Source organism: Carassius carassius, chromosome 48 (assembly GCF_963082965.1).
Source record: "Carassius carassius chromosome 48, fCarCar2.1, whole genome shotgun sequence".
In the NCBI taxonomy this organism is placed as follows: Eukaryota; Metazoa; Chordata; class Actinopteri; order Cypriniformes; family Cyprinidae; genus Carassius; species Carassius carassius.
The window spans coordinates 12,558,528-12,585,418 of NC_081802.1; the positions used below are offsets into that span (position 1 = coordinate 12,558,528).

General features: G+C 36.8%; 1 protein-coding gene and 1 long non-coding RNA gene across 4 annotated transcripts; one reads left to right on the plus strand and one right to left on the minus strand.

Moving 5' to 3' along the window:
* Window positions 1–1,977: 1,977 nt before the first annotated feature.
* Window positions 1,978–2,882, minus strand: LOC132131602 (uncharacterized). The gene is made up of 3 exons (XR_009428901.1): window positions 2,745–2,882; window positions 2,567–2,660; window positions 1,978–2,475 (listed from the first exon to the last, which is right to left on the minus strand). It is a non-coding gene; the product is annotated as an uncharacterized LOC132131602 (long non-coding RNA).
* A 1,735-nt stretch (window positions 2,883–4,617) lies between these two features.
* LOC132131995 (coiled-coil domain-containing protein 50-like) lies at window positions 4,618–24,964 on the plus strand. Of its 3 annotated transcripts, XM_059544205.1 has the most exons (13): window positions 4,618–4,964; window positions 12,067–12,129; window positions 14,850–14,979; window positions 18,390–18,480; window positions 18,706–18,802; window positions 21,695–21,854; window positions 21,885–22,522; window positions 23,030–23,154; window positions 23,236–23,280; window positions 23,371–23,475; window positions 23,575–23,669; window positions 23,754–23,857; window positions 23,941–24,964. In XM_059544205.1, exons 1-13 carry the CDS (start codon window positions 4,916–4,918, stop codon window positions 23,958–23,960), a joined length of 1,722 nt encoding a protein of 573 aa, XP_059400188.1. In that variant the 5' UTR covers window positions 4,618–4,915; the 3' UTR covers window positions 23,961–24,964. The 3 variants fall into 3 exon arrangements, with proteins under 3 accessions (XP_059400188.1, XP_059400187.1, XP_059400189.1); XM_059544204.1 differs by having other exon boundaries at window positions 21,695–22,522; XM_059544206.1 differs by lacking the exons at window positions 21,695–21,854; window positions 21,885–22,522 and having other exon boundaries at window positions 4,620–4,964.
* The last annotated feature ends 1,927 nt before the right edge of the window (window positions 24,965–26,891 follow it).

Consider the following 26,891-nt stretch of genomic DNA (forward strand, 5'->3'; position numbering starts at 1 on the left):
CCGAAAACCGATGCAACCGGCTCTTGACTCGAGAACGAGAACTTCTCCAGCAGTGGGCGTGTTCGTTCGTCATCTGGCTCGGCTCGGTGTTCATCTTCAGTTCGGTCTACACAGCAGTTCAGTCAGTGTACTGTTAGAGTAAATGAATTACTCCGGGATATTGGTTTATTCTGACTCAGAGGGAGTGTCAGTCACGTTAAAAAAGTTAACATCTTAAGTAATTTGTGGATTAATGCTTATTGGTGACGTGAACCGTTTCAAACGATTCAGTTCGATTTGGTGAACTGGTTCAACCGGTTCACTAAGAAGAGCCGGTTAAATTGAATTCGCGTCATGGGAGGGCTTCTGCCAGCTTTAGTTCACTCAGCATTTTCAACCGCCATTTTATTCGGATACTTTTCTAAATATTACTGTTGTCATGAAATGTAGTTGTAAAAGTATTTCAGGCGAGAATGTAGTTGTTTTAAACTCAAATATGTGATTTATTTAGAAAGACAGTTTCTATTTAAAAAAAATGTGTTTCGCCGATTTCGGAGATGAGCTTCATGCGATCAGCGGGAGCTCAGAGCTCAAGTATCCGCCAAGAGCAGCCTCACCTCGGCTAGACCCTCTGACATTTGCCGTTGGCTCTGATGTCTCTTTAGTGGTTCAAGTTAAAATATAATTCGTTTGGAGTAAAACGAAACGTTTCTTATCTTTGGCCTTTATTCAATTAATCTATTAATATGTTTTATATATATATAGGTCCTTTTTATTCCTGTCTCTATAGAAAAATGAACTTTTGTAATATAGCTCTGGTTCACTGCTCACTGACAACATCAGTCGTTCCTCCTTGTTGATTGAGTGGAGAAGGGTATTCCTACACAACCGGAGGCTGCAGGAACATACTATTGAGTGACTCCTAGCAGGCTCCTGATTGGTTAACGCGGCGCGAATTGACGCCAAAGTTCAAATTTTTCAACTCGGGCGGCAGACGTGAATTTGCGTCAAACGCTTAAATGCACAAAAGCACCATTCGCGCCTAAAGCCGCTTGTCCACCAGCGTCTGGATTTCTGACGTGACGTCAAAGCCCATTCATTTCCTATGGAACTACGTCAGACAGCAAAAACGCCCCGCAAAGCATGATGGGTCGCGTCGCGTCGATTTGGTCAACAGCAGCGCGTCAAAAAAGTATCTCGGTGGATACTTTATGCAAATGAGAGCGTCAAAACGCGGTGCAGCAGCCAATGGAAACTCGGCGGCGAGAATTTGTGTATGGCCATTGCTATGGTTTCATATTTAAAGTTCCAGGAGCTAAAATGGAGGAAAAATTAATTATTGCGGTCTCTAACTTTCCGGTTATATATGATTCCAGCCTGGACATATATAGAAATGATAGCGAGTCTTCGTCGTCGATCCATTGCAAAATGATAAATAAATGATAAAAAAGTATTTTCCCCTCCAAAACTTCACAAATGACGTCCGTACTATGTCCAGCCCACAAATTCCGCCCCCAAGCAGCGAAAACGTCACAGGCGTTGCGTCGGAACAAAAATTGATCCGACGCTGGTGGACAAGCGGCTTAACGCGCGTATCGCGCGAAACGTTCAATTCCCTAGGCTAATTTCTAGGCTAACTATTCCTTTAAGTTACCGAAACGAATGAATGAAGAAGCAATGTTGAACTTACCTCTCACAAGTATTGAAGACTGTCTAGTTAAAATGAATGCATTCTGCTTTTAATAGCCATATTGGAAATAGCTCTTCCCTTTTTACACTTATCATACTCTGCAGTGAAGCCCACATGGAAGCCTGCATTCGTCTTGATGAGTTTTTTTTTTTTTGTCCTTTCTTTCTTTTCTTTCTTTGGGTCTATATATATATATATATATATATATATATATATATATATATATATATATATATATATATATATGTCCATTATTCTCTCTGTTCATATTCATATTTGTCCTTAAAAGGACAGTTCACCCAAAAATGAAAATTCTGTCTTCATTTTTGGTCCTCATGTCATTCCAAACCTGTATGAGTTATGAGAGATAATATGTGTAATATGTGTTGTCAAACAAAGTCTTAACACTACAGGGAGACAAAAGCCCTTAAAAGCCAATTAGTTTTAGCTGATTTTATTTTGACATAATTTTACTATTTCAATTGTTTAATAATGTATACATGTTTCTTTGAACTCAAGAAAAAAAAAGGAATATTTTGCACAATGAGATGAAAGAGTAAAATCAATATTTTTCATGATGTTTTATTGATATGACATTTAAATAAACCGAATTTTTGTAATAAGAGTACAGCCATGAGTACATTGTAACTATCGTGATCATCATGACACATTATGAATCCATATAATTCCATATCTGAAAAAGTTCTGCTTGTTTGACACATCTAAGGCATTAGATGATTTTGCAGATTTTCTTGCTCCAGGCTCTTCAGTTTAAGATCCTCAAACACAGTATTTCCAGAAACAGGCTGAAATAATAATAATAATACATCTGCATTTATGAAATTGACACTGCATTGAAGAAATACATTATATCTGTCCATAAAAAGCAACACCTACCATCATCTCTTTTGCTGGTCATCAATCTCTCTTTTTCTATTGCATTTAACACCAATTTTCTTTCGACATTAAGCTTCTCTTCTCTCTATGCAAGCTGAAACAGCAAGCTGACAATTAGCTTTTGTAATAATAGTCGCTTAATGAATTATGAATTGGACATGACCAAAATGAAACATACCTCCTGCAGCTCTGCGATTTTTGTAGCCCTGCAATTCAGGAGGAACATGTAACTAAGTTTAGGTTTGCGGATTATAGAATGTTTAATAACTTTTAATTCATATACATTTGCTAGGGGTAAGACAATTTGTGCAACACAGAAATAAAATGCCTTTATTTACCTATTACATCCTTTTCTTGAACAGGCATGATGTTTTTCCGTCACAGAAAAGCCAAAATCTGGTTCTGGACGTCTGAATCATCCTTTGAATGGAAAACCTGGTTGACTAATAATGGAAATGTAGTACACCATCAGCCAATTAAGATACAAAGAGACTGGTTAAAATAATTCTCTGATCAAAAACGTCATTTCAACCAGCCATTTAGATCAAATTAGTGGCTTGTACTCACCTGGACTTGCAAAGCTTCTTGTGTGAAAGTTGAGAGCACCAAACAGAAGTAAAAAAGCAAGTCGTGGAAGAAGACTTCTTGAGGATAGTCTTTCCATGGCACTGAGGGAAGGATCCCGGGGTGTATTTGCTCCTGCCTGACCCAAGGCTCTTCTGCTGAAGGCTCATCAGATGGGATACATTTAATCAGGTGTGAGGATGTGTCATTGCTGTACATCAAAAGTGTGACGTGTACCTTCCGTCTCTAAAAAGGGTCCGTGACAGCCAGGACTGATGCTCTGATGTGGTCTCATGGCCAGTGACAATCAATCAGTCAGAGGCGGTGTATGTTGGGACTGGAGTAAATCACTGGTGATCATTCATCTGGGGATGGTTAAATGTTCCTGGCATTCTGGCATTTTCATTTTACTAAAAGTATATACGAGTCAGTGCCTAGAATTTTTTTTTAAATATAAATATATATATATATATATAATATTCTGGTGGCTTTTACATCTGATAGATACTCCAATTGGATAAAGACTTAAAGACATTGAGATCCATATCCATAATTAACAAAAGGTTGTGTTAAAAGAATATTTATTTTTTTGTGTTCTTATTTTTGCCCCCCCCTTCTTTTTTTTTTACAATTTACATAACATTTAATTACAATTAAATATTTAGAATAACAATTATATATTTCTTAAAAATAATGATAAATCATATTTCTAATTCTTATTAAATTATTTTTACTCTGCTGCATATTTACCAGAAAGAAAAAAAATATTTAAATTCTTTTCTATTGTATTGGGTAAGGTATAAGGCATTGTCCATCTAATAGAAATCCTATTAAAACCTGAAAAAGAAAATCAGATCCATATCCTCGTGTTAAAACAATATATAAGTTCATGTTATTTTCTGTGTTAGATATTTTAGCCTATAACTTTTTCTATTTTCTTTTTCTCCCCCAATATCTACCAATCATAAAATAATTAACGTAATAATTATATTTCTTAAAATAATAGTTCACCAAATAGTGTACTCTGTATTTACAATAAAATATTTTGTTACAATGCTGATTTCTTTCTTTTTTTCATTTGATACAAACTCTAAGCTTTCTTACAATAATCAGTAAATAATTCATCCATTAATATATACTTGGTTATTCTATATTTTACATATAGAGTAGGCCTATTTAATTTATATTAATATTAACCATACCTAACTTTTTATATTAACACATTTACATTTTATCGTATAGTTACACACGCCTTTATATTTTTTTAAGATTTTAAAATCGTGGAAGCACTGCTGCATTTTCCAAGTGTGATAGAGAAATTAATAATCGATTAATAAGTATTTATATTGGTCTGAAATAAATTTGGCATTCATCAAACTTAAATACCAACCATAAACTGGGTTTTAACATTCGTACAAAACATGCAGGTAGCCTACTTCAGACTGGTGTGTGTGTGACCATAGTGTGTGACGTGTGTTTGCTCGCGTGCGCGCGCTCCTCTGCGTGCCAGACTGTGAGCGCGTGATGACCCTCCCTGCAATCCGTATCAAACACACACTCTGCTTTTCCTCGGTGTTTTTGTGTGAGTGAGTGTGTGTGAGCTCACAATATTCATCTGCTCTGTGTATAGAGGGAGGGACAGAAACCTCGGCTGGCGACAGAAACCAATCAGAGCGCCACATTACTGAAGACATCGATCGGGATTCATTTATCTGACGGAAACCGCCATCAGTCTGTCAAACAATAACCTTCAGAAACCCCAGATAAACATTACGCGACGACGACATGGCTGACTTTACTATTGATCAGAACAACCTGCCGGGGGTAAAAGAGGGTGAGTGAAGAAGAAGAAGGAGGTGATGAAGATGATGATGGTGGTGGTGCTGGTGGTGCGCGTACATTGTGTGTTTCTGCGTTTAAATAAACGCGAGCTTAATTCAGATGATTCAAAACAACCAAACACGGTTAAAAATCATTAACGTTGTTCTGAATTACGAATGTAAACGGTACTTTTGACTGTCAAGAAATTGGTTACCTTTTGTACCATGAACGGAGATATTTACTGAAGGGAGTTAACGTTAAGTCAAACAGCCATTGAAAACGCTATTAATATTCATCTGATATAGAAAGAGAAAGGGATTGAATTCAGGCCTGTTTTGACTCAAATATCATGTAATAGATGCCTGACGTTAGCTTTAGTTGCTGTGTGTGTGTGTGTGTGTGTGTGTGTGCGGTCAGCAGTGTGAATGCTGGCACATGTGTTGTGAGATTCATCATGAAAATGACTGTGGTGCAACACAAGCTGTTGATGACTGATCATGTTATTTACCGAAAAAAGCAAAAAAAAGCTAGCTTTGCAGGATCCTCAAGTACAGGATGGATTAGTGTTTACAGACCCTGTCATTTCTGCCCCAAATCCAGTTTGTGATAGGTTCAGATTCAGATATTGGTCTGAAACCAGAAACGTTAGATGATGGGGCATCAAATGTTGGTTTCTAGTTATTTCATATCTAATAAGTGATTTTGACATTAAAGGATAGTTCACCCAAAAATGAAAATTAGGCCATTATTTGCTCTCGCTCATGCCGTTCCAAATCTCTGAGCTTCTTTCTTCATTTGAACATTGAAGAAGATATTTTGTAGAATGTTGGTAACCAAACAGTTGCTGGTAGCCATTGACATCCATATGAAAACATGCTATGGAAGTCACAGGCTACCGTTAACCGTTTGGTTACCAGCAATCTTCAAAAATAAAATAAAAATACAACATCATAAATCAGCAAGTTTCAATATGTGCTTTTCACTCAAGATTCAGTTGTTGGTCTTAAACAGAATTTCTAAAAAAAAAACAAAGCTAATTGGGAGCCGAATGTTGATTTGTAGTTGCATATAGCTACAGTAGATGATTTTAACTGTTAAATGCAGTAAAGTTGTTTAAAAATTTGCTACTTTTTGTTTAGGTTCAATTATTGATCTGAAATTGAAATTCTGAAATCAAGTGGCCTAATTCTAGCTAATTGCTAATAGTTATTTATTTAAAGTAAAAAATAAAATAAAAAAGACTAACTTAAATACAGAAAGTCAAGAAAGTTAAGACCTCTTAAATTTTAAGATGTTTAAAACAAGCTTTTTTCATTTAGATTCCATGATTGGTGTGGAACAGAAATCCAAATAGTCTGGCTAATTGGTGACCAAATGTTGTTTATGAATTTAATAATATAAGTTACTTTAACTTAAATACGAGAAGGTTAAGACCTTTAGAAGTGGGACAGGCCAAATTCACCAATTTTAAGGAGTTTGATGTTTTTATTATTAAGTGCTTTTCATTCAGATTCAGTCTGAAACTGAATTTCAAAAATCAAGTAATTCTAGCTAATTTGTGACCAAATGTTGGTTTCTAGGTAACAATTTAATGTGAAATAAACTATATCAACAAGGTATAAACTGCCCTAAATACAGTCCCGAAGGTTTAGAGCTAAAAAAACGGGATAGGCCATATTCACAACTTTTAAGACATTTTAATTTGAGGTCTACTTTTGAAGTTAGATTCATTTTATGATGGATAATATGTAGGATGCCATACCAATCATATTATTTTTGCAAACAACAAACGTGACTTTGTGCCTGTGAATGCTTAAAAAGAAAAAAGAAAGTAGTATAATAGCCATTTACTTGCTGCACATGTATGAAATTTGTTGATCACAGCTGAGCCTCGTGAATCATTGAACCCTTTTAGCGTGTATATTACTCAGTTATTCATATACACAAAGGTGGGTTTTTGTAATCCGTTTCTGTTTATTTTTTTTTAATATTAACTCCATAACAAATCACGTGAAAACCTCGACAGCAAACTATAGAATATGGGTGCACGATAAATATCGGCCGATAATTAATGCGCATCTCGTCAGCACTGACAAGCTGCGCAAATCAGTTTTGATAATGAATGTGGATTTGCACAGCTTGTCAGTTAACAACAGCTCTGTGTACTAACAGTTGCTCTGAGAAATCACGCACCTGATGGAATTTACCGCTGATTAGAGAACCGGCTTTACTGATTATCGGCCGATATTTATTGTGCACCACTACTACAGAATGTCGTAGTTTTTGGTACCGCTTAAAAGTTTACGCATGTTTATGCAAATGTGGATCTGAATGTTTTCAGCATATTAACAGGATGAAGACGAGCAACGAGCATGAATTTGTTTGTTTCTCCTTGAAGAATGTCCTTGTGGTTTTGTGCATGTGGATTCAGCATTTTGTTGTTGTGTTGCAGCTACTCTTTTCTCATAAAGGCAAAGATTGGGATGTTTGGCTGAAAAATGTGCAGGCTTAAAAAAAAAATTGACATTTTTTGCTGCCTAGCTAAGACCAGTGTTGGTTTCGTGTTTGCTTTGAAGAACTTACTGCTTTTCCTTGTTGTTACTTGAATCAGACATTTTAATTGACGTCGTACTGTTTGTCACTTTAGGCTGTATTTATTTCATTCTGTGTGGTATCACGTTCTCACACATTTATTTAACTACTTACAGTTCAATCCCAGAATGATTATACTCGTTGCCAAATATGCTGTTGGTCCAGGATGACCCATAAGTTTTAAATATTAGGAGAAGATTCGCCAACATATTCTTTTTGTAAAAGCCCTTTATCATTGAAACATGGTATATTAGATTGTGGCGGTTTTAACCCCAATTGAGAAACTTGAATTGATGATGAATTATTAAAACAAGTTTAATTTTAGCGTTTTTAGCAAAAATAGAATAAAAAAATCAGATATAATATTACAGAGGATTTAGGATATTTCTAATTAAATGCTGTTCTTTTAAACTTTCTATTCCTCAAAGAATCTTGTCAAAAATAGTCTCAAAATTACATGTATAAACTTCTATAATAAGAAAATGTTTCATCAGCATATTTGAATGATTTCTGAAGGATCATGTGACACGGTAATGATGCTGAAAATTCAGCTTTGATCACAGGAATAAATTATATTTCAAAAAACATTCAAAAAGATTATTATTGTTATTTTAAATTGTAATATTTCACAATATATCTGTTTATACTTCAAACCTGTTTGACAGTAGTGTATTTGTTTATTATATAAAATGTAAATAAATACACTTATTTGTTATTTATATCTCAAATTTGTCAACCTGGCCCATATTGGTTTACCACTAGTATTTAACTGTGCCATAAATCCAGTTTTCATAACGATAAGCCACATAACTTCACCATATAGCCCCGAAAAAAGGGTCATTTCCAGCACCGGTTCAACAAATTGGCCTCTGAATCACTAAAATTAGCCTATGAGGCCTATAGTAAACGCACAGTCAGCATCAAGATGTTTATTATCATAAATTAATATCAAAATATCATAGAAATTTCTTGGTTCCTCCTGCCAAATGATTCTCAGCGTTTCTCTGAATTCTGTCAGATAGGACATTAAGATAACACTGTTTCACCACCAGCCAGTAGACTGAAATAACAGAAGATGCACATTTTGCTCTTGGTTCCTCATTTAGCACTATGAATATCCTAAACTCTTGGTTCCGCAGTTGTTCTTCTCAAGATGCCAGTGAAAAAGCCTATCAGCAGCTGATGGGTGACGGCTTTAATCACAGAATTGGCTTAATCTTATCCTCATCTCACCCAAGCTAAGCATACAAACACTGGACACTAGGTAAATCAGTATTGTGTGAATGGTTCCTTCACATCGTTAATAAACCTGCCACTAAAGTCCCTCACATCTTTAGCACAGTGTCTGATTATGGTGTGAAACTGAAGCGTGTGTTTGGTTATGCTAATCACGTTCAGTTCCCAGAAAGAGTAGAGCAGCTTTCCTTGCAGACCGAAATGCAAAAGTAGCTTTTATCTGATTTGGGTTAGCGGAGCTTGTATCGAAGGCTTGAGGGTGTTGGTTGTGTCATCTGTCACTTAAGACAATTAAGACAAGAGGTGGATTTCACTGCTTCTACACCTGCACCTGTCTAAACCGCTGGGAGGATGTGGAGGACGTGGTTTCAGTTTCTCGAGTTGTATTTATAACTGAGGTGATAATGGTCTGTTCCACTGCAGTTTCAGAGTAATGCAGACTCCACAGAATTTCCACAGAAAAAAAGGTTTGCATTGTAGCACAAACATCATTTTTTGATAGATGTATTTTGATATGTATTTGAATGATTAAAAATATATTTTAAAGGGTTTTAGATATTCAACTATAGAATATTATTGTATGTTGTCAAAACAGAGTTGTATTGTCTTTTTTATGTTATTTTATCTTTTATGTTTTACGTGAATATAGCCTTTACTGCTCAAAGGGAATTTTTTTGTATCTTTTTATCATAAATTTTTGCCATATAGCCAAATTCATATATGTTTTGGGATCAGCAAGATTTTTTTTAAGGTTTCTGGAAATAATTATTAATTACTATTTATTTATTTATTTATTATTTATTATTATTATCACTGTTGAAAACAGTTGAGCTTCCTAATTTATTTATTTATATTTTTTTGAAAAGCATTTATTTAAAATAGTAATCATTTGTAATATTATGATCAACTGGGGCAGTTGTGGCCTAATGGTAAGAGAGTCGGACTTGTAACCCAAGGGTCTCAGGTAGGGCTGCACGATGTGTCGTTTAAGCATCGATATCGCGATGTACGAATCCACGATAGTCACATCGCAGGATGTGCGATGTAGGCTGTCGTAGTTGATCCGTTATTCATTAACTGTACGGGCCAGCTACTCCCCTGCCCTTGACGAATGTGATTCGCGGATTAATTGCACAGCTTAACCATCATAGAGTGAACGTTTATAATTGACAGGACTGAAAACCACATGCAAGTTTAACAGGGCAGAGAGAGAGGGAGCGCGAGAGAGACAGAGAGAGCGAGAGAGAGAGGGAGCGCGAGAGAGACAGAGAGAGCGAGAGAGACAGAGGGAGCGCGAGAGAGACAGAGAGAGCGAGAGAGAGAGAGAGAGAGCGCGAGAGAGACAGAGAGAGAGAGAGAGAGAGAGCGCGAGAGAGAGACAGAGAGAGGGAGAGCGCGCGAGAGAGAGCGCGCGAGAGAGAGAGCGCGCGAGAGAGAGCGCGCGAGAGAGAGAGCGCGCGAGAGAGAGAGCGCGCGAGAGAGAGCGCGCGAGAGCGAGAGCGCGCGAGAGAGAGCGCGCGAGAGCGAGAGCGAGCGCGCGAGAGAGAGCGTGCGAGAGAGAGAGAGAGAGAGAGAGAGAGAGAGAGAGCGCGCGCGCGAGAGAGAGACAGACAGAGATACAGACACATTAGAAGTACCATCAATGTTTATAGAAATGTATATGGATTTATTTTGCATGTAATTTTTTTTTCTTATAAATATATATGTATTTTTGTTTTGTTTGTTTCTATTCTGCTATGTGCAATGCTTTGGCAATATGTACCTTTTGTATGTCATGCCAATAAAGCAACATGAATTGAATTGAGAGAGAGAGAGAGAGAAAGAGAGAGAGAGAGAGACAGAGAGAGAGCGAGCCGTTTTCAAACAACACGAGCGCTGTCTTGCACTCTCTCCCTCGCGCATATGGTGGTGTCGATGTTTAAATCATTTAAAATGAGAATGTAAGTGTGCTCACCCCATTTTTGTTTGTAAGAAAAAATATCGCAATATCGCAGAAAAATAAAATATCGCAATGTCATTTTTTCCCAATATCGTGCAGCCCTAGTCTCAGGTCACGAGGGCTGGGTATTGATTCAGATGTCCCGATTCGGTTCGCAAGCATTCGATTAGATTCTCTTTTTTTTTTTTATTATTATTACATTGAGTGAATATAGTTGCTATCGATATTCCTACAAAAATAACAGCTTGCAACATTTTAGAAATGGCAAATTCATAAAAAGAAATTAAGAACCACAGGCCTGTATTTTAAACCTATTTTTTTTTCTTTTTTTTTTGTTTATGGTACTTTTTTAAACAATAATAGTTCCCTATAAAATGTTCTTTTTCTGGTAATCAAATGAATGTATAAAACATTAATTTAATTAATCATAATAAAATGAACATTAAACCCTTTTATTTTTTGGCAAACAAAGTGCTGCACAACACAGGTTTACTGTTAAAATAATAAAAAAAAGATTTATTAATAAGTATTAGCAGTAGTAGCATTTGAGTCTTAAGACTGCTAAATAGTAATATATTCTGATGTTTCTTAACGTTAAACAACTTATTATTTTTATTTTTTTATTTTTTTGCCCAGCCCTACAGGTCACCAGCTCTACAGGCCACCACACTTCACTTTCACTTTCTAATTTAATGCATCCTCGCCGAATAGAATTAATAATTTATTTTTAAAAAATCTCACTTTTAAATGGTAGTATAAGTTCAGTATTCCCCATACATTGTTTTTTTTTGTTGTTGTTTTTTTGTGGCAGCCAGCCACAAATAGATTTTCCAAAAAGCTTTCACTTTGTTGAATAAACATGAGCTCTGTGCGTTTCAAAATCAGAAGGCAGCATTTTCATATGAAAGTATCTTTGAAGGGAACTTCAGAAAATCTTTGATTTCATATAAATATATAGTATTCATGAGTGCAGCTTTGCTTGTTTACAGCCATTACCAGGGAAACCGTTATATTTCTGCAGTTCCAAAAGCGCCACCTGCTGGCAGAGAATGTATTTGCATTTTCAACCAGCTCATCTGCTGTTTTTGTTCAGACCAATGCGAAAATCAACTGATGTTTTTTTATGTATTGCAAACACAGAGCAGAGTTGTAAATGTGAACTGGTAGATATATATGTATTTCTGCCAAGGAAAGTGCTCTTACACATAAAGTGTGAGTACATTATGCCATACATTCAGATAAATGCTCGTAGACGATATTCAGCTAAACCTTTTTTCCGGTTAACTGTGACTTAGCTCTTTGTTAACAGTAAATAATCTGGTCTCTATTTCTTTCTGTCTATCTGCAGTGTGCCGGGACTTTGCTGTGCTTGAAGACCACTGTCTTGCCCACAACCTTCAGGAACAGGAAAGTAAGTCTTCTCGACCCTTTCCATCTTAAATGAACTTCAATGCATGGAAAGTTATGACCTGGAATCTTGAAGCTGTTTGTTGACACCAAATGAGTCATTCAAAGCCACTGTGGTGTTTTCCAATCCTTAACAGAGCATTAATGACAGTGAAAAGAAAAGTCCAAACTCACCTCAGCATCTTCCCCTTTTACTGCAGTGTGAGGATTTAGACCTTTACCACAGATCCCAGAAGTCATCACATGGATTTATTAGCACTTAATTTTGAGGAAACCATGCTCAAAGTCACAAAGAGCTCTTGAGGGGTCAGTGGTAATTGTGCGGTCACATTTACTGTTGTTTGGTGAATTTTCAATGTCTAGTAATTTCAGTAGGAATCCACGCATTTGGGAACTTCATGTGAGGGCGAAAGATTTCCACAAGCAGATGAGTTCATCTGGTTACTCGAATTCCCCATGTTGACCAGCAGAAAGCTGCTTGGGTTGAAAGTGATTTCTGTGTGAGCTGTGCTTCATACATTGTTGAAAATAGAATTTTTTTCTAATGAAATGGCACTTTAGACAAAGCATCTGATTCAATGTCCTCCAGCTGCACTTCACAGCTCTTGTGTTTTCTTAAAGAGGCTTTACTGAGTTTTTCTTTTTATGGCGTTGGAAAGATCTGACATCTCCCTCTTTTAGATTTGCAATGTGGACAGTTGTTAGAGACACAGCTCTTCTCTTTTGAAATTCAGTTATTCAAAAGTCTCCTGGCAAATTCATATTTCTATGTGATTACAAGACTTTGATCTGCTGCATCAATACTATAAATGAACATGTGAGGGTAAGTCGCCATTGCAGCATTTCTAATTTTTATTTTAGTTTGAAGTATTTCATCATTCTCGTTCTCTATTTTATTTACCGTTCAAAATGGCTCCTTGTAAAAAAAATTTCCAGCTTGACTGACATCAGGTTTATCCATCACATAAATGTTTCAGTTTATAGCTTTTTTTCTTTCTGGTGATTTTTCTTAAATACAGCGTGCGCTCATGGTCACAGGATCAATAAAAGTGTTCAGACTTTGGGAAGATGAGGCACAATGTCTGCTAGAATTGCATCAGTGTCTAAGATGTACTGCCTTTCCTAAACATGATCTGTGGTCACTGAATTGTCATATTTTTCAATTGTCAATCCACAGTTGTGTTTTACTAATTTTACAAAAATGAATGTACAAAAATATTGTCATTTGTTTTTATTCTTCTTATTTAACATTTATATCATTATTATTATTATTATTATTATTATTATTATTAATTTATTTATAAATGTTTTTGTGTTGGTAGTTTTCACTGAATATTAAAATTTTTATATTGTGTTTTAAGAATGATTATTTATAATTATGAATAGTGCTAGGTTATTTTTATCAAAAAAAAATTATATATATATATATATCTATCTATATGTATATATATATATATATCTATCTATATATATATATATATATATATATATATATATATATATATATATATATATATATATATATATATATATTTCTCTGTAGTACCGGTAGTAAGTTCGAGTATATTCGTTACCCGCAGCTGCGTTCAGTCGCTTCTGTGTTAGTCTAAGCGCAGGGCTTCAGGCTGTAGCTGAATATATACTAGTGTCTTGGAATATTAAACTGCAAAATACTATTTAAATATTACTTCTGCAAATTCTACATCTCTGTGGGTGACAGGTGCAGATGCGCGGGTGCTCGCTGTTTTGTAGTCTCATGCCGTTTGTCACTATATGAGGACACAAACTCATATACCGTCACTTCATGAGAATTTAACGTTTCATTTGAGAAAACTGTTCGGTGAGGAGCGAAGCATGACATTGAGCATCAGTTCAACTGCAATAATGTGTAATTAAAGCTTTTAAGGATGATTTTAGCCAAAATGGCTAAATAATGTATAAATATAATCACTAGAAATATGAATTAGTTTATATAACTCATTCAGAAAACCCATTGACTCTGGGATGATGGAACCGTGAGGTCATAGCTCCTCCACTGTTTTGCCAGACTGCCATATTATTGTTATGAAAAATAATGCTTGTGAAACATTTCTTTCATGATGCTTCTGCCATATAATGTCAGTGGATATTCTGTATCATAGCAACCACAGCGCTGCTGAAAATACGCTCCGCTCTCAAGCGTTCACAGCTGGGTGTTTTCAACTGGCTAAAAACGCTTTGGTACACAAGCGGCCTTAATGTTGAGACTGTCCTCTATCAGTGTGTCAAATTTCATAACTTTCCTGCAAGCGGTTCTATGGGCTGCCATTAACTTGTGCAGAAGAAGGAAGAATAATAAGAAGAAATCCAATTAATAATGAACACATTGACAAACAAAATGGCAAAATGGCAGATATCGGCCGATATATCGGCCTTGTCGATTTATCGTCAAACACTAATAATAGTAATAATAATATTAATAATAATTACACAAATATATTATTATTATTACTATTTACACAGTATTAAATTTCTAAACTAATTCAATGTTTTTAATTTATTTTATATATTTAATGTTTTCTTAAAAATCTGTGTGACCCATATATAAAGCTTTTGCTAAACCAGTCATTTGCTTCAGATACACAGCGTAGGCTATTTGAGATATCGTTTGCGTCACTTATTTGTATAAGACATGGTGCGAAGTGAATGTCTTAACGTCAGGTTTCCCTTCCTTTACTCTTCCAGTTGAGAGCCACCTGGCATCCAACGTCAACAAGAGCCGTCTGGTGCAGCAGGACCTGCAGGTGGCCAAACGTCTGCAGGAGGAAGAGGACCAGCGGGCCAAAGCCGAGAGCAAGAGACAACATCGCCGCATGTGAGTCACCTGAAACCCTCACCACAAGACTACATGAGGCCAGGAAGATAATCATGTGGAGGCTAAAGGTCAAACTGCACTGTATCTGTGGAAGAACGCCAACTTAATGCGGAGAAGAAGGCTGTTCTTTTCTCATATCTACCGAAGCTCTCAGTATTATCAGCTGCTGCAGAGTCAGTTGGGAAATCGTGCTTGTTTTGTTGTCTGTTGAGATAAGAGCTGGAAGTAGGAGCTGAAAGTACATGAGTGTGTACTTGCGTTATCAGACATTGATAACTCGTGTTGTCACTCAGATGTTGACATTATGTAAAGCTGTGTCTCCACTTCACGTACACAAACCTAATAGTTGGAGTTGAGTTTGGCTCCTGCTGCGCTTTGACCTTGTGTCTGAACACGAAGGCCTTGTGCCGTCTAGGGCTGTCAACGAATATTCTAACTTCGAATATGTATTCGAATAGTTAAAAAAACGAATTTCGAAGGTGAAAATTAATATTTGAATAAAAAAGAAATGTGGAAAAAAAACGCCCCCGGTAGTAGAGGCGTGGCTGTCTGCTTTGCGAGTGGGCGCGCTAGCGTGCCTGAGGGTTCAGGGACAGGTCACAGCCTCACAGGAGTCGCACATTCGACCACTAGCAACATGAGGTCACATCTCAAAAATGTGCACCCAAATGAGTATGGCATAATGTGTGGAACTCCAGCTACACAGTCACGTCTTGACACTTAACGTTACTTTGCATCGCTCGCCGCAAGCACTTTGTCTGCAACACGACAAGAGGCCATAGCGGATAAAATAATTTCGTTCATTTTTAAGGACATGAGACCGATCAGTATCGCGGATGGGGCAGGCTTCGGGGAGTTCTGTCAAGCAATGCATCCGAGGTTTGATTATTTATCGTTTCATGTCAAGGAAAAGTTCCATGTTTACCACAGCATAGCTCGCTCGGAGCATTCAATGTCAGTTCTATATGCTGTAAAACTTAAATTAATATTAATAATATTGTTTCAATCACTGAATGAAGCCTGCTATATTTGGGACAACAGTCGCGACCTTAAATTGCTTGCACAAAAATTAGTTTGTTCATTTAAACCATTATGCGCAGAGAACGTGAGGGTGAGAGAGCGTGAGGTCTGCAGTCTTGGCCATTAGTTGATTTTCTTTTTTTTGTGTAGGTAACACGTTGTCATATATGTTTAAACTTAAATAGATTATCTATACAAGTAGTTATGTCTCTTTGTATTATTTTGTCCTGTTATTGACGTAATGCGCGTCATGGACAACATGCGCCACCAGATGTTCGAATAGTTCGAATATTCGTGTATTTTTAGAGGGATTATTCGAACGTCATATTTGAGCAATTTTGACAGCCCTAGTGCCTTCTCGTAGTGCACTGTGGCAGTAATATGTTTTGACTTCTGCTCATGACACATGCGGATAAAGTGTTCCTTCCTGCTGGGCGATGTCTCAAGGTCTCTGAGCTGATGCTATCGTCAGAGTTTGAGCGGGGCAGAGTGAGCGACCCATGAGCCTGAGGGGAGACTCCTTCCAAAGCTCAGATACTGTAAAAAAATAAATAAAAAGATAGAAGATACTGTTGCAGATTGTAAATCAGTTCAATACAAAGATGTTTTTTAAAAAAAATAAATTAATACTAAGACTAAAAAAGTATGGTTTCCACAAAAATATTAAGCAGCACAACTGTTTTCAGCATATTAGCATGATTTCTGAAGGATCGTGTGACACTGAAGACTGGAGTAATGAATGCTGAAAAATCAGATTTACATCACAGGAATAAATAGCATTTTAATGTATATTAAAATAAAAAGCTTTTATTTTCAATTTTACAATATTGCTATTTTTACTGTGTTTTTTTAGCAAATAAATGCTGCCTTGGTGAGCATAGCACTTCTTTTAAAAACAATGTTAGGCCTAATAGTTTAATAGTTGTTGTCTTCTGTGCTACTTGACTGAGAAGTTTGTGTAGCTTAAACATGTCTTAAGTCCAACTAATTACACTGACTAGGTTGTAATGGGATTTTTTCAAAGTATACATATTCTGAAAATATAAACGTATATTCAACATGCTATTAAATAAATACTACAAAACAAATTTTTTTTGTATGATTCCAAGCTTAAAGGTCTCATGACATGGATTATTTCCTTTTCTTTAAATGCTTTTTAATGTTTCCTTAGGTGTACCTATATTGTTAGTATCATTTTTACATTTAAAATTTAGAAATAAAAAGCATTTTTTATATCCTGATATTAGCCCTCTGGCTTGAATGCTCTGTTTGAAGGGGCGTGTCTGCTGTGAGACTCCGAGTAAACAACAACTGTTGTGATTGGCTGACATCTTTGCATTTGAAATGCGTATTACGTGTGGACCCCTCTCAAATAAATATATATATATATATATATATATATTTATACATATACTACAGCTGTCGAGATTAACAAATCGTGGATTTGTTGATTATATAATTATTTTATCGATCTTTTCCCATCACATGAATGGCTGCAGTGATGAGCATTGAGTAGACAGAGTCTGTTTATCGCGTGAATGTCATCTCGTCATTATTGCAACACGTTTTCTCTCACAAAATGCTTTCACCACAACTAACAGCAAACACATGAATACAGTAAGAGCTCCGTTGTGCAGCATAACAGCGTCATTCAATGTAACGGCAGTTCTTTGATCGCTCTCTGTAGTTAAATCACAATTTAAATAACAGATTTGTTTCATGCTACTAAGAGAAACAACGTGAAGTTGATCGTTTAGTCACTGGCTTGATTCACTGATGCATAAACAGTATTAAACGATTTAGAAAGAAAGTCTGTGTGAACTTGAATGATTAACTACACATCAGAAATCACTGATCACAGATCAGGCATTAATAAACACTGTTACTCACTGTTTGTGCCGGTGCTGTCGAATCCATATCATAAAATTCTGTTTATAACGCCTGTGCTGACATTGCGACTGAATTATATGTAAATATTTGGCCGGGCAAAGCAGAGAAAGGGGAGGTAACATTTCTCTTTACAACGTCACAAAGAGGAGATTCCAGATCAGACCGTTTGAGCTTCCGTTTTCTCAAAGGCAGAGAAAGATAGCAAAATCTCGATTTACACCGATTAAAATTTTTAGAAACTTGGGGACCACATACATGCTAGGGGAAGTCATATTAATGTTAAAAAACCTCAGAAAGTGAAATTTTCATGTCATAGGACCTTTAATGTGAATAATGGACAACTTAAGGCACTTAAATCATCAAACACTTTTTTTTTTTTTTTTTTTGCAGTCTGTCTTCCAAGAACACTTCCATCTCAGGCACAGGAAGTGAAAGCCATGGTGGCTGATATGAGAACTCGGTGTGTAAACACAAGTGTTTTCTTTTCTCTGTCCTATCAGTGAACGCAGCGACATTGAAATTGCTCAGGAGATTCAAGAACAACTGGTCCGGCAGGCTGAACAACAGAGGCAGCAGGAGGAGAAAGATGAGGTGGGAGTCTTTCACAACACATTCACACAATCGGTTCAGGTCGGTCAGTTTGGCCACACCCACAGCAGTCACATGACCTCATTGTGTTTGTAACACTTGAATGCATACTCTATGTGTTGGTCATAAGAAAAGCATAGATGTGTGCACACCCATGACTGTTACAGCATTGCAATGCTTGTTTCCCCACTCATTCCTCTGAATTCATGTTTATATGCGTTCGACCAGGCCATCGCCCGTAAGCTGCAGGAGCGAGAGATGAAAGAGGAGAGAAAACGACAAAAGCAGATGGAAGCAAACTCTGAGGAGTACTACGAAGATAAAGGTGTGTAAATGCCCTCTGGTGGAAAGTGTGCTATCAAGCAAAGATGGGGTTTGCAGAAGAGAATATGTGGGTTTGGATCGGTCAGCACATTTGAATACTGGAAAATCTGCTTTTGCAGTGTTTCCTGCATGGCTGTTCACTGAGTCTACAGCACCACATCACATTTTACCACAGTAGTGAATTTGAAGTCTATATTCAATGGATACACAAAGACAAAACACACACATCTTTGTTTGTAGCATGCAAAAACAAACACAAGCAGTGCAGTCTGATTCACGAACAGCTAACTCTTTCTTACAGTGAATCAGTCAAAAGACAAGTAATCCTTCTGGGAAGTGTTAAGACACAATAGTAACAAATCAGCTGTAATAAAAAATTACTAAAGCGCAGAACAGAATCACTAAAATGTACAAATTAAAATAAAAGCTAATTCAATTTTAAGAAGATTAATAATAGTATATAAGTAATCTAAAAATAACCAAATTAAATCTAAAAATAAAAAGTAACAGAAATTATGTGTGACTTAATTGAGGAATATAGTTAGTGATTCACTAACTGAAAGTTGACATTTAAGTACTCAAATGACTGAAACTGAAATTAAAATAAATTTTAAGTTAAAAAGATATATATTATAAAAAATAATAAACATGACAAAACACTAAATCACAAAACATTTTACAAAAATTCAAGTGGAAATAAAAATAAAAGCTAATTCAAAATATTATAAAAAAAATTATTGTATATAAATACTACTAAAATTATAATTCAAAATAACATTTTGGGGTAAATAAATTGCTGAATCCAGCTAAATATTTAAAGACATATTTAACAAAAACTAATAAACATAAAAACTAATAATAACACTGGTTGAGTGAACTAATTTCTGAATCCAGTTACTGAATTTGAAACATGTTTGAAAATAAAAATTACCAAATGATTGGTTAATCATGTATGTTTTTGTACAGTTTTAATAGCATTAATATTTTGTAGCTTACATAAAATATATAATGTATGTTAGAAAATGCTCAAATATAAAGAATACTAACATTAAAACATTAGAAAAAAATATAATAGTTTTGTTTCATATATAGTTAGGACTAACAATGGGAGTGAGTCAGTAGAAGGACATTAGAGTTTTAACATTCCTGTGCGTTTTCCTGTTTAACTGTTTCAGAGGTACTGTAATTTCCGTAATTAACACTAATGTCATGTATTTAAAGCCCCAAGCATGTGAACTCTATGTTGTGTAGTTAAACAAAATGTCAACTAACTTGACCACATATTAGTCTGCAATTTATGTTTGTTTAGTAAACATTAGAGAACTCTGGGAAGGCTTTATTGCCTCACATCTAAAAAAACATCAGCAGACCTTCTTGCGTTCCTAATGGGTTACCATTTAGTGACAAATGCTACCGAACTGGACAAACAAGTTCATGTCAACACGGCATCTGTTAACCACCCTCCCTGATTGGCTGCCCATGCATCCCACGGTTTGCTTTTACATGTTATGTAATCATTCTCTCATGCCATCATTTAAATGTGTTCAGGGTCTCCTGCTGGTTACCCGGTATCGTACCCATAGGGTCTGTTTGCCTTATTAAACATGCTCAAATCATTCATTCATGGGTGTTTAATGAATTAATTAAACCCTCTAACCCAAAAAGACTGAAACTTGAGCACATAGTGCATTGCTTCATGTTGTTGATAGTCTGTTTGTAAGGACACTGACATGATAAGCACAAGTGAGCAGCCACCTACAGGTCACAACATAAAAGATTCAGCATCTTAGGGAGTATATTTAGCTCTCTCTCTTCCTCTCAAACTGTGACCGCATAGCTGGGCTCCGTTCTCATTCCAGGATGCTAACAATTAGGCCTGGGCTGTGCTTCTGTAGGGATGTGTTGGGGAGGAGATCAGACATGTTTAGCTGAATCCTTGATGCATGAATCTGTGATAAGGAAGTATTTGTAGAAGGATAAACAAATGATTTGATGTCTGATAGTATTGAAAAAGGCTTGGTTTTGGGCATAAATCTGAATGAAAATGCACATGTGCCTATTTATATATGTCTGCCATACACACTAATTTGAGATTTGGTTGTAGAAAAAAAGATTAAGGCATTAAGATTAAGAAATATGTGAAGAATTTTGTATATTTTGTTTGCAGCCAGCTACTTGACATAACAACACATTTTTAGCTATATATTCAGTCCCAATCCATAAATTACTCCTTATTAAACATTCTGAATAAGGAATATGCAGACATTTCTAATGTGCTAAACTGGAGTTGGATTCAAAATTAACACTCAGCCAAATGCACTTTCCATTTATAAATTTGACAAAACAATACTTTTTGTAAACAGTAGATTAAGTCTATTATATTTATCAATATTATTCTCTCCACCAAAACTCCATGCGTTGAGACGCATGCAATTAATTCAAATCACAACAGAGTATTCAGTTTTTGTGACAAAGTTGTAGTATGCTATAGTATATGAGTGACAAAACGGCAAAGGAAAAAAAACCTGCTAAATAAGTACATTGATCAAAAAGAGTAAATGTAAAAAGAAAATGTTTTATGTAAATATAAATACATTTTTAACCAATAATGCATTTATATTTTTACATTAAAAATGAGATACAGTTTAATTGCCTTAAAAGTACAAGTTAAATGTTCTCCAATCATTTGACCTTGGCTTGCATGGCATTAGCTAATTTTGGACTTTAACCTATTCGTTTGAATGGCTTGGTACTACTTGTCAAACAGTAGCCTTATTTACCATTTTACTTTCTACATCATCCAAAATTAACTAACCCTTGTGTACTAATCTGGTTAAGCTTTATTTCCCTCCTTGTTCTTGAATTCCTCCATTTCACACTCACTTTCACACAGCCCCCCGATTTCCACTGGACCTACGAGAGTCGAAACCCCGTTCCGCTTCTCCAGGTCACAGAAAAGGGAAGAATCACGACTACAATCAAATTCTTTCCCCGTATGACTCTCCAGAGCCAGACAGAAAAAGATATCCCAATAGCCATGGTCGATATCCAGAGTATGAGCCTATTGAGTTAGGCCGATCTAGGCATCCAGAGAGTCCAAGCAAGGGACGGGTCCCAGAGTACTGCTCACCTGAGCGAAGACCAAAAGATTATTCGAGAGAGAGAAACAAACCACTTGATCTCGATGACACAGAACCTCGTAGAAGGAAGAAGCAAGATCAATGGGATGACCTGGAGCCAGTGGTGCTCCGGAAGGAGAAACCTCCCAGAGATTACTCTGCCGGCCGGGACGGAGACGGGGACAAGGAGAGGATCAGGGATCGAGAACGAGAAAGGGATGGACGGAGAACCAAAGAAAGGTCGAGAGATCGGAACGAGACAAGAAGTCAAGATCGGCTGTTTAGCGGAGATGCCAAGCAAGTTGACAGGGGCAGGAATGTGGACCAGGAGATGGTCCGAAATGGCTATGGACACTGTAGCAGAGACAGGCAAAGAGAACGAGGCAGAGATCGGAACAGAGGGAGGCACAAAAGCAGGGACCGAGAACTGGACGATTACAGTCTCACCCCAACTACAGGATTGCCCGAGGAAAGCCTGGAGTGGGAGGATCTCAGGAACAGGCAGAGGCTCCCGTCAGGTCCTAATGAGGTGTTTGAGGAGCCCGTTCTCAGAGGCCCCCTAAATGAGGACCGGTCCTCTGGTCATTCTCCCAAAGAGAGAGGTATGGACCGAGGTCCATGTGTTTGAGTGAACCTGCTTGGACTTTGCGGTGCCATCTGGTGGTGGGAGTGCTTTAGAGATTTCCTTTTTCCTGTGCATTGGTGATTTGGGTTTCTCATTTTTGTTGGATCGGGACTCTCTAAAATAATTTCGGGGGAATCTTGTGCACTAAATCTGGGCCTTTTTAGATCAATCTTTCTTAATACCAAACCAAAATGACTGCTTGGGTTACTGTGTCAATAGGTCACAAGGCCTAAAATGATAGTTCACCCAAAACTGAAAATTGTCATCATTTACTCACCCTCTTGTTATTCCAAACCTGCATAAGATCCTTTCTTCTTTTGAGCACAAAAGAAGATAATTTGAAGAATGTTGGTTGGTACCAACAGTTGACAGTAGCCATAGTCATTTTTTCCATAGTATGGTGAACTTTTGGTGAACTATACCTTTAAGTGTGTCCTTCTTTATGCTTACAATGTGGACTGATGTCCTTTGATGCCCCCTGCAGGTCGGAAGGTGCGAGGAGAATTTGGCTTGAAGGAGGCAACGCATGGACTGGCCCACTTAGACCTAAGCGACCAGGAGCTCAAAGACTTGGAGGTGGCACGCAGGCTGCAGGAAGAAGAAATCAAGGTATCTTGAGTCTTGGTGGTTGTAATTATTGGTGATTTGTAATCCACAAATATAACCATGACTTTTTTTTTTTTTTTACAGGCGAGTCAGTTTGACAGAAGAGCCGCTCAAGTTGCAAAAGATGAGGTATGGCATGGTTCATAGTTTTTTCTGCACTTTCAGAGATGTCGCAACATCCAGATAAAACATTATTTTGTTTTGTTATTGAATTTTAAGGAAATAGCTCGACGGCTGATGGAGGAAGAGAAAAGGGAGTATAAGAGATCAAAAGAGAAGGAGAAACAAGTGATGGAGAGAAGACGGCCTGAGCTGGAATATAAGGTAAGCAACATCCATTCAGAAATGTTCACGTGGGCCTGGTGATGTTGCCCTCGTCAGCACACTCTCACTGACATCTTCTCTTCTGTTCTGTCATATTAGCCAGTGCAAGAAGAAGTCGTCCGACCACGAATTCGAGAAGAGCCGCGCATCAGAGAGGACGAGTACCAGAGAGCACGCAACCACAAACCTGCGAGGTACCACTTCTCTAAATCCTTAACACACTCACTCTGTCAGAAGTCCTACAGGAGTCTCATGTTTCTCTCGGTTCTTTACTTCAGGCCGCCTCCTCCAACACAGCACTACGAGAACATAAACCCGAGCTACGCGTATTCAGACAGCCCTTACTCCCCTCGCCCTCCATCAAGACCAGAGCCATACAAAGGTTCACATTACACCAATAAAGCATGATTCTTTAAATTCGAATGCCTTTTTAACTTTGGCCGTCTTGATCTCGTCCTCTTTTAGGTGCCCCCTACAGACCGTGACCAACTGCTGTCCAATCATGAGTTCGTTCGGCCCTTTATTTTGCGAATCAATAGAGGAGAAAGCGATTCAAAAGTACTTTGAGGCTTTCGGAAGAAGCTACTGACACTTTATTTTATTTTTCCCTCTTGGAGTTTCTCAGTTCATCGCATCAGATGAGCCAATGTCACGTCTTCGTGTTGTGAAAGAGTCTTTTACCCTGGAGCTACGAACTACTGTACTGAACTACTCCTGTATGCTTCTCATGTTCTTGTCTTATTGTGGATGACTGGACAGGAAGGGATCTACTGCACAGCTCTTATGAACATCCCTTTTCTCTTGGCATCTATAAATGAAGTTTCGTCTTGATTCCATGTTGAGTTCAGGATACAGCAATTTTCCAGCAGTTTGTTTTTATTTAATGGAAAACATGCTTGAATTTATATACAGCACACGTTTGTGCTTTGTATTTATTGATTTATTTTCAGAGGATATATTTCATTTTATTTTTTTGATCCATATTTTTTTTTAACGCTGATTGTTTTACGCTTTCCTCGATCGACCTGAAGAGATTGTTAGCATAAACTGGGAATGATCCAATTTGTGGAGATGCAAAATTCCAGTTATCTCAGCATCTTAAGAAGCAGGTTCAGTCTTCGAATCAAATCTAATATCAAGGTTGTCAGTGCTTCTTCATTTTGCCTTCATATCATTAATGAGAGACTCTTTACTCACACTGAGGGCTCATGTACAGCTAGGGTTCGAGACGCTCCGTCTTCGGGTGCCTTTGTTTTTGTGATATCTCACCTGTAGTGTCTGTAGCGATTCTCTCATCTGCTTCATAGGTGCTTCAGGACTGATGTGCTCCAGTGTTCAACTGCATGCTGGCTGAATGTGAACTCTATGGGGTCTATATGAATTTTCATCATCTGGAAACAAAACAAAACAAAAATGGCCAAAAACATCTCTACTCATTTTTATATATTTTTATGTTTTATTTATAATTCAATAAAAATTCAAAATACAAGTGAAGGCATGTTAGTGGCATTGCTAATGGCACAGATGTAAACCGTTTTCTTGCTTGCATCATTCTATGTAATTCATGATAATATATCAGTGTTCAGATTTGCAGTGCTTTGCATTTGGTGTCAAACTTACTTTAAGCAGGGACGTAAAAACTGACCAGCAAATAGATCAAGGCAGCAAACAAGTGATTGGCGTTTATCTGGCACTTTCAATGAACAGAGTACTGAAAAAAAAAACACAGGGCCTGAATTATTTTTCTTTTTTTTGTGTTTGTGTGTCTGTGGGTTTTTTCATGGACGAAAAAAATCCATGAAAATAAGTGGATAACCTTCTGTTTTTTTTCTTTACTAATTTTTTATGCATTGCTTTTCTTAGATTTTTTTAAACTTATTTATTTTTGTTAACTTTTCTAAATCAAAATATAAAAACCTCATTTCTCTTTTTTTTGTTTTTTTTTTTTTACGTTTTTTTTTTCATCAAGTTATCAGAAAAAATAACTGTGTAACCTTTGGAAATGTTTTGTTTTCCTTGTTTTTTTTTTCACTGCATTCCTTTCCTTTGCTTTATTTTATTTTTTGCATTGCTCTTTGCTTTTTGTTTGTTGTGTTGCTTGCAGTTTTTCTTTGTTAGAGTCTGTTTTTGTTTCGCAGTTTAAGCAAATCCCTGAATACAATGTAAAAACAGTTGTTGTTTTTCCCTCAATTGTTTATTTCTAGCAAAAGGGGGGGGGGGGGGATTAAATCGAACAAATTTTAAAAAGTATATACAAACTGTGTTGCACATTTTCGCTAAATTAATCTGTAATTCTGAGTGAGCTCACTAGTTTGGGATCAAATACCAATGACTTTTTTAGTAATTAAAATCGGTTTAACAGTATTATGATACTTTTTGTGATATCTTACAAACCCATTTGATGTTTTTTATACTAGCTACATATAAAATAATTTATCTAGCATATCTAATAGTTTCCTCTTAAGAAGCTATTATTTATTTATTTAGCATTTATTGCTTGGAAAAAAAGTCAAATTTTTACCCTGTTTACGGAAAGTGCCAAATGCGCCTCACTCTTTCAGGGTTTTCTCCCTTTTCCCTTACAGTCATCGCTTACATCCCATGTTCCTGTGTTTTGAAGGGATTGCATACCTCTAGGCTTTTGGGAATGGAAATATGATTGTGCAGGCTACATGTAGCATCCTGTACAGATACAACTAGACACAGCAGCTACTTTGAATCGCATTAGTGCCTCTATAAGACCAGTGTTAGAACGCTAGAGCTCGCATCTTCTGCTCTCGACGATATGCTTCTTTGTATCCGTGCATTCCAGCGAAAGGCATGGCCAGAAATGCATCCAATATAATGCGTCCATGCTGCTACGCTTAAAGGGGATTTAAAGACTTTTTCTTGTGGAATTGTTTTGCTGAAATCAGTTTTGAATCACGTTACGTGTGTGTTTTAGTGATGAATGTGCATCTCTCTCTCTCTCTTTAATGCCGTTTCAATCTAGTGCATAACACGGTGCATTTTGCAACACACTGTAGCATTTGACAAGATAATTTGTACTTTACCATTCTGATAGTAATTGGCTAGATGGGTTATGTGCCAAATCTCATTCAGCATTCAGGGATTTCTAGAAAAGTATTGCTGTAAAACTGTCAACATCTGATGGTCGTGTGATCCGGTAGAAAAACATCCGGTTTACAGATGTTGTGCTTGAGGCTGTAACAAACAAACTGAAGTTTTCGCACCTGATATGCCGATGTAAATGTATATGTGTGACGAGCGACAAGAGACTTAAGCATTTTCCACTCAACATATGAAGAAGACGTCCATGGCTGTTTATTTTTCAATCAGCTGCTGCTGGAAACGTTTGTATCTTGCACATTCTCATAGCTTCCAATGGCCAACTGTACATACCAAATAAATGAGTT

Coding starts and splice junctions, on each gene's coding strand:
- LOC132131995 (XM_059544204.1), top strand. CDS start 4,916: ATGGCTGACTTTACTATTGATCAGAACAACCTGCCGGGGGTAAAAGAG. Junction 18,481..18,705: donor AGCAGGAGGAGAAAGATGAG/GTGGGAGTCTTT, acceptor GCGTTCGACCAG/GCCATCGCCCGTAAGCTGCA. Junction 18,803..21,694: donor GGAGTACTACGAAGATAAAG/GTGTGTAAATGC, acceptor ACTTTCACACAG/CCCCCCGATTTCCACTGGAC.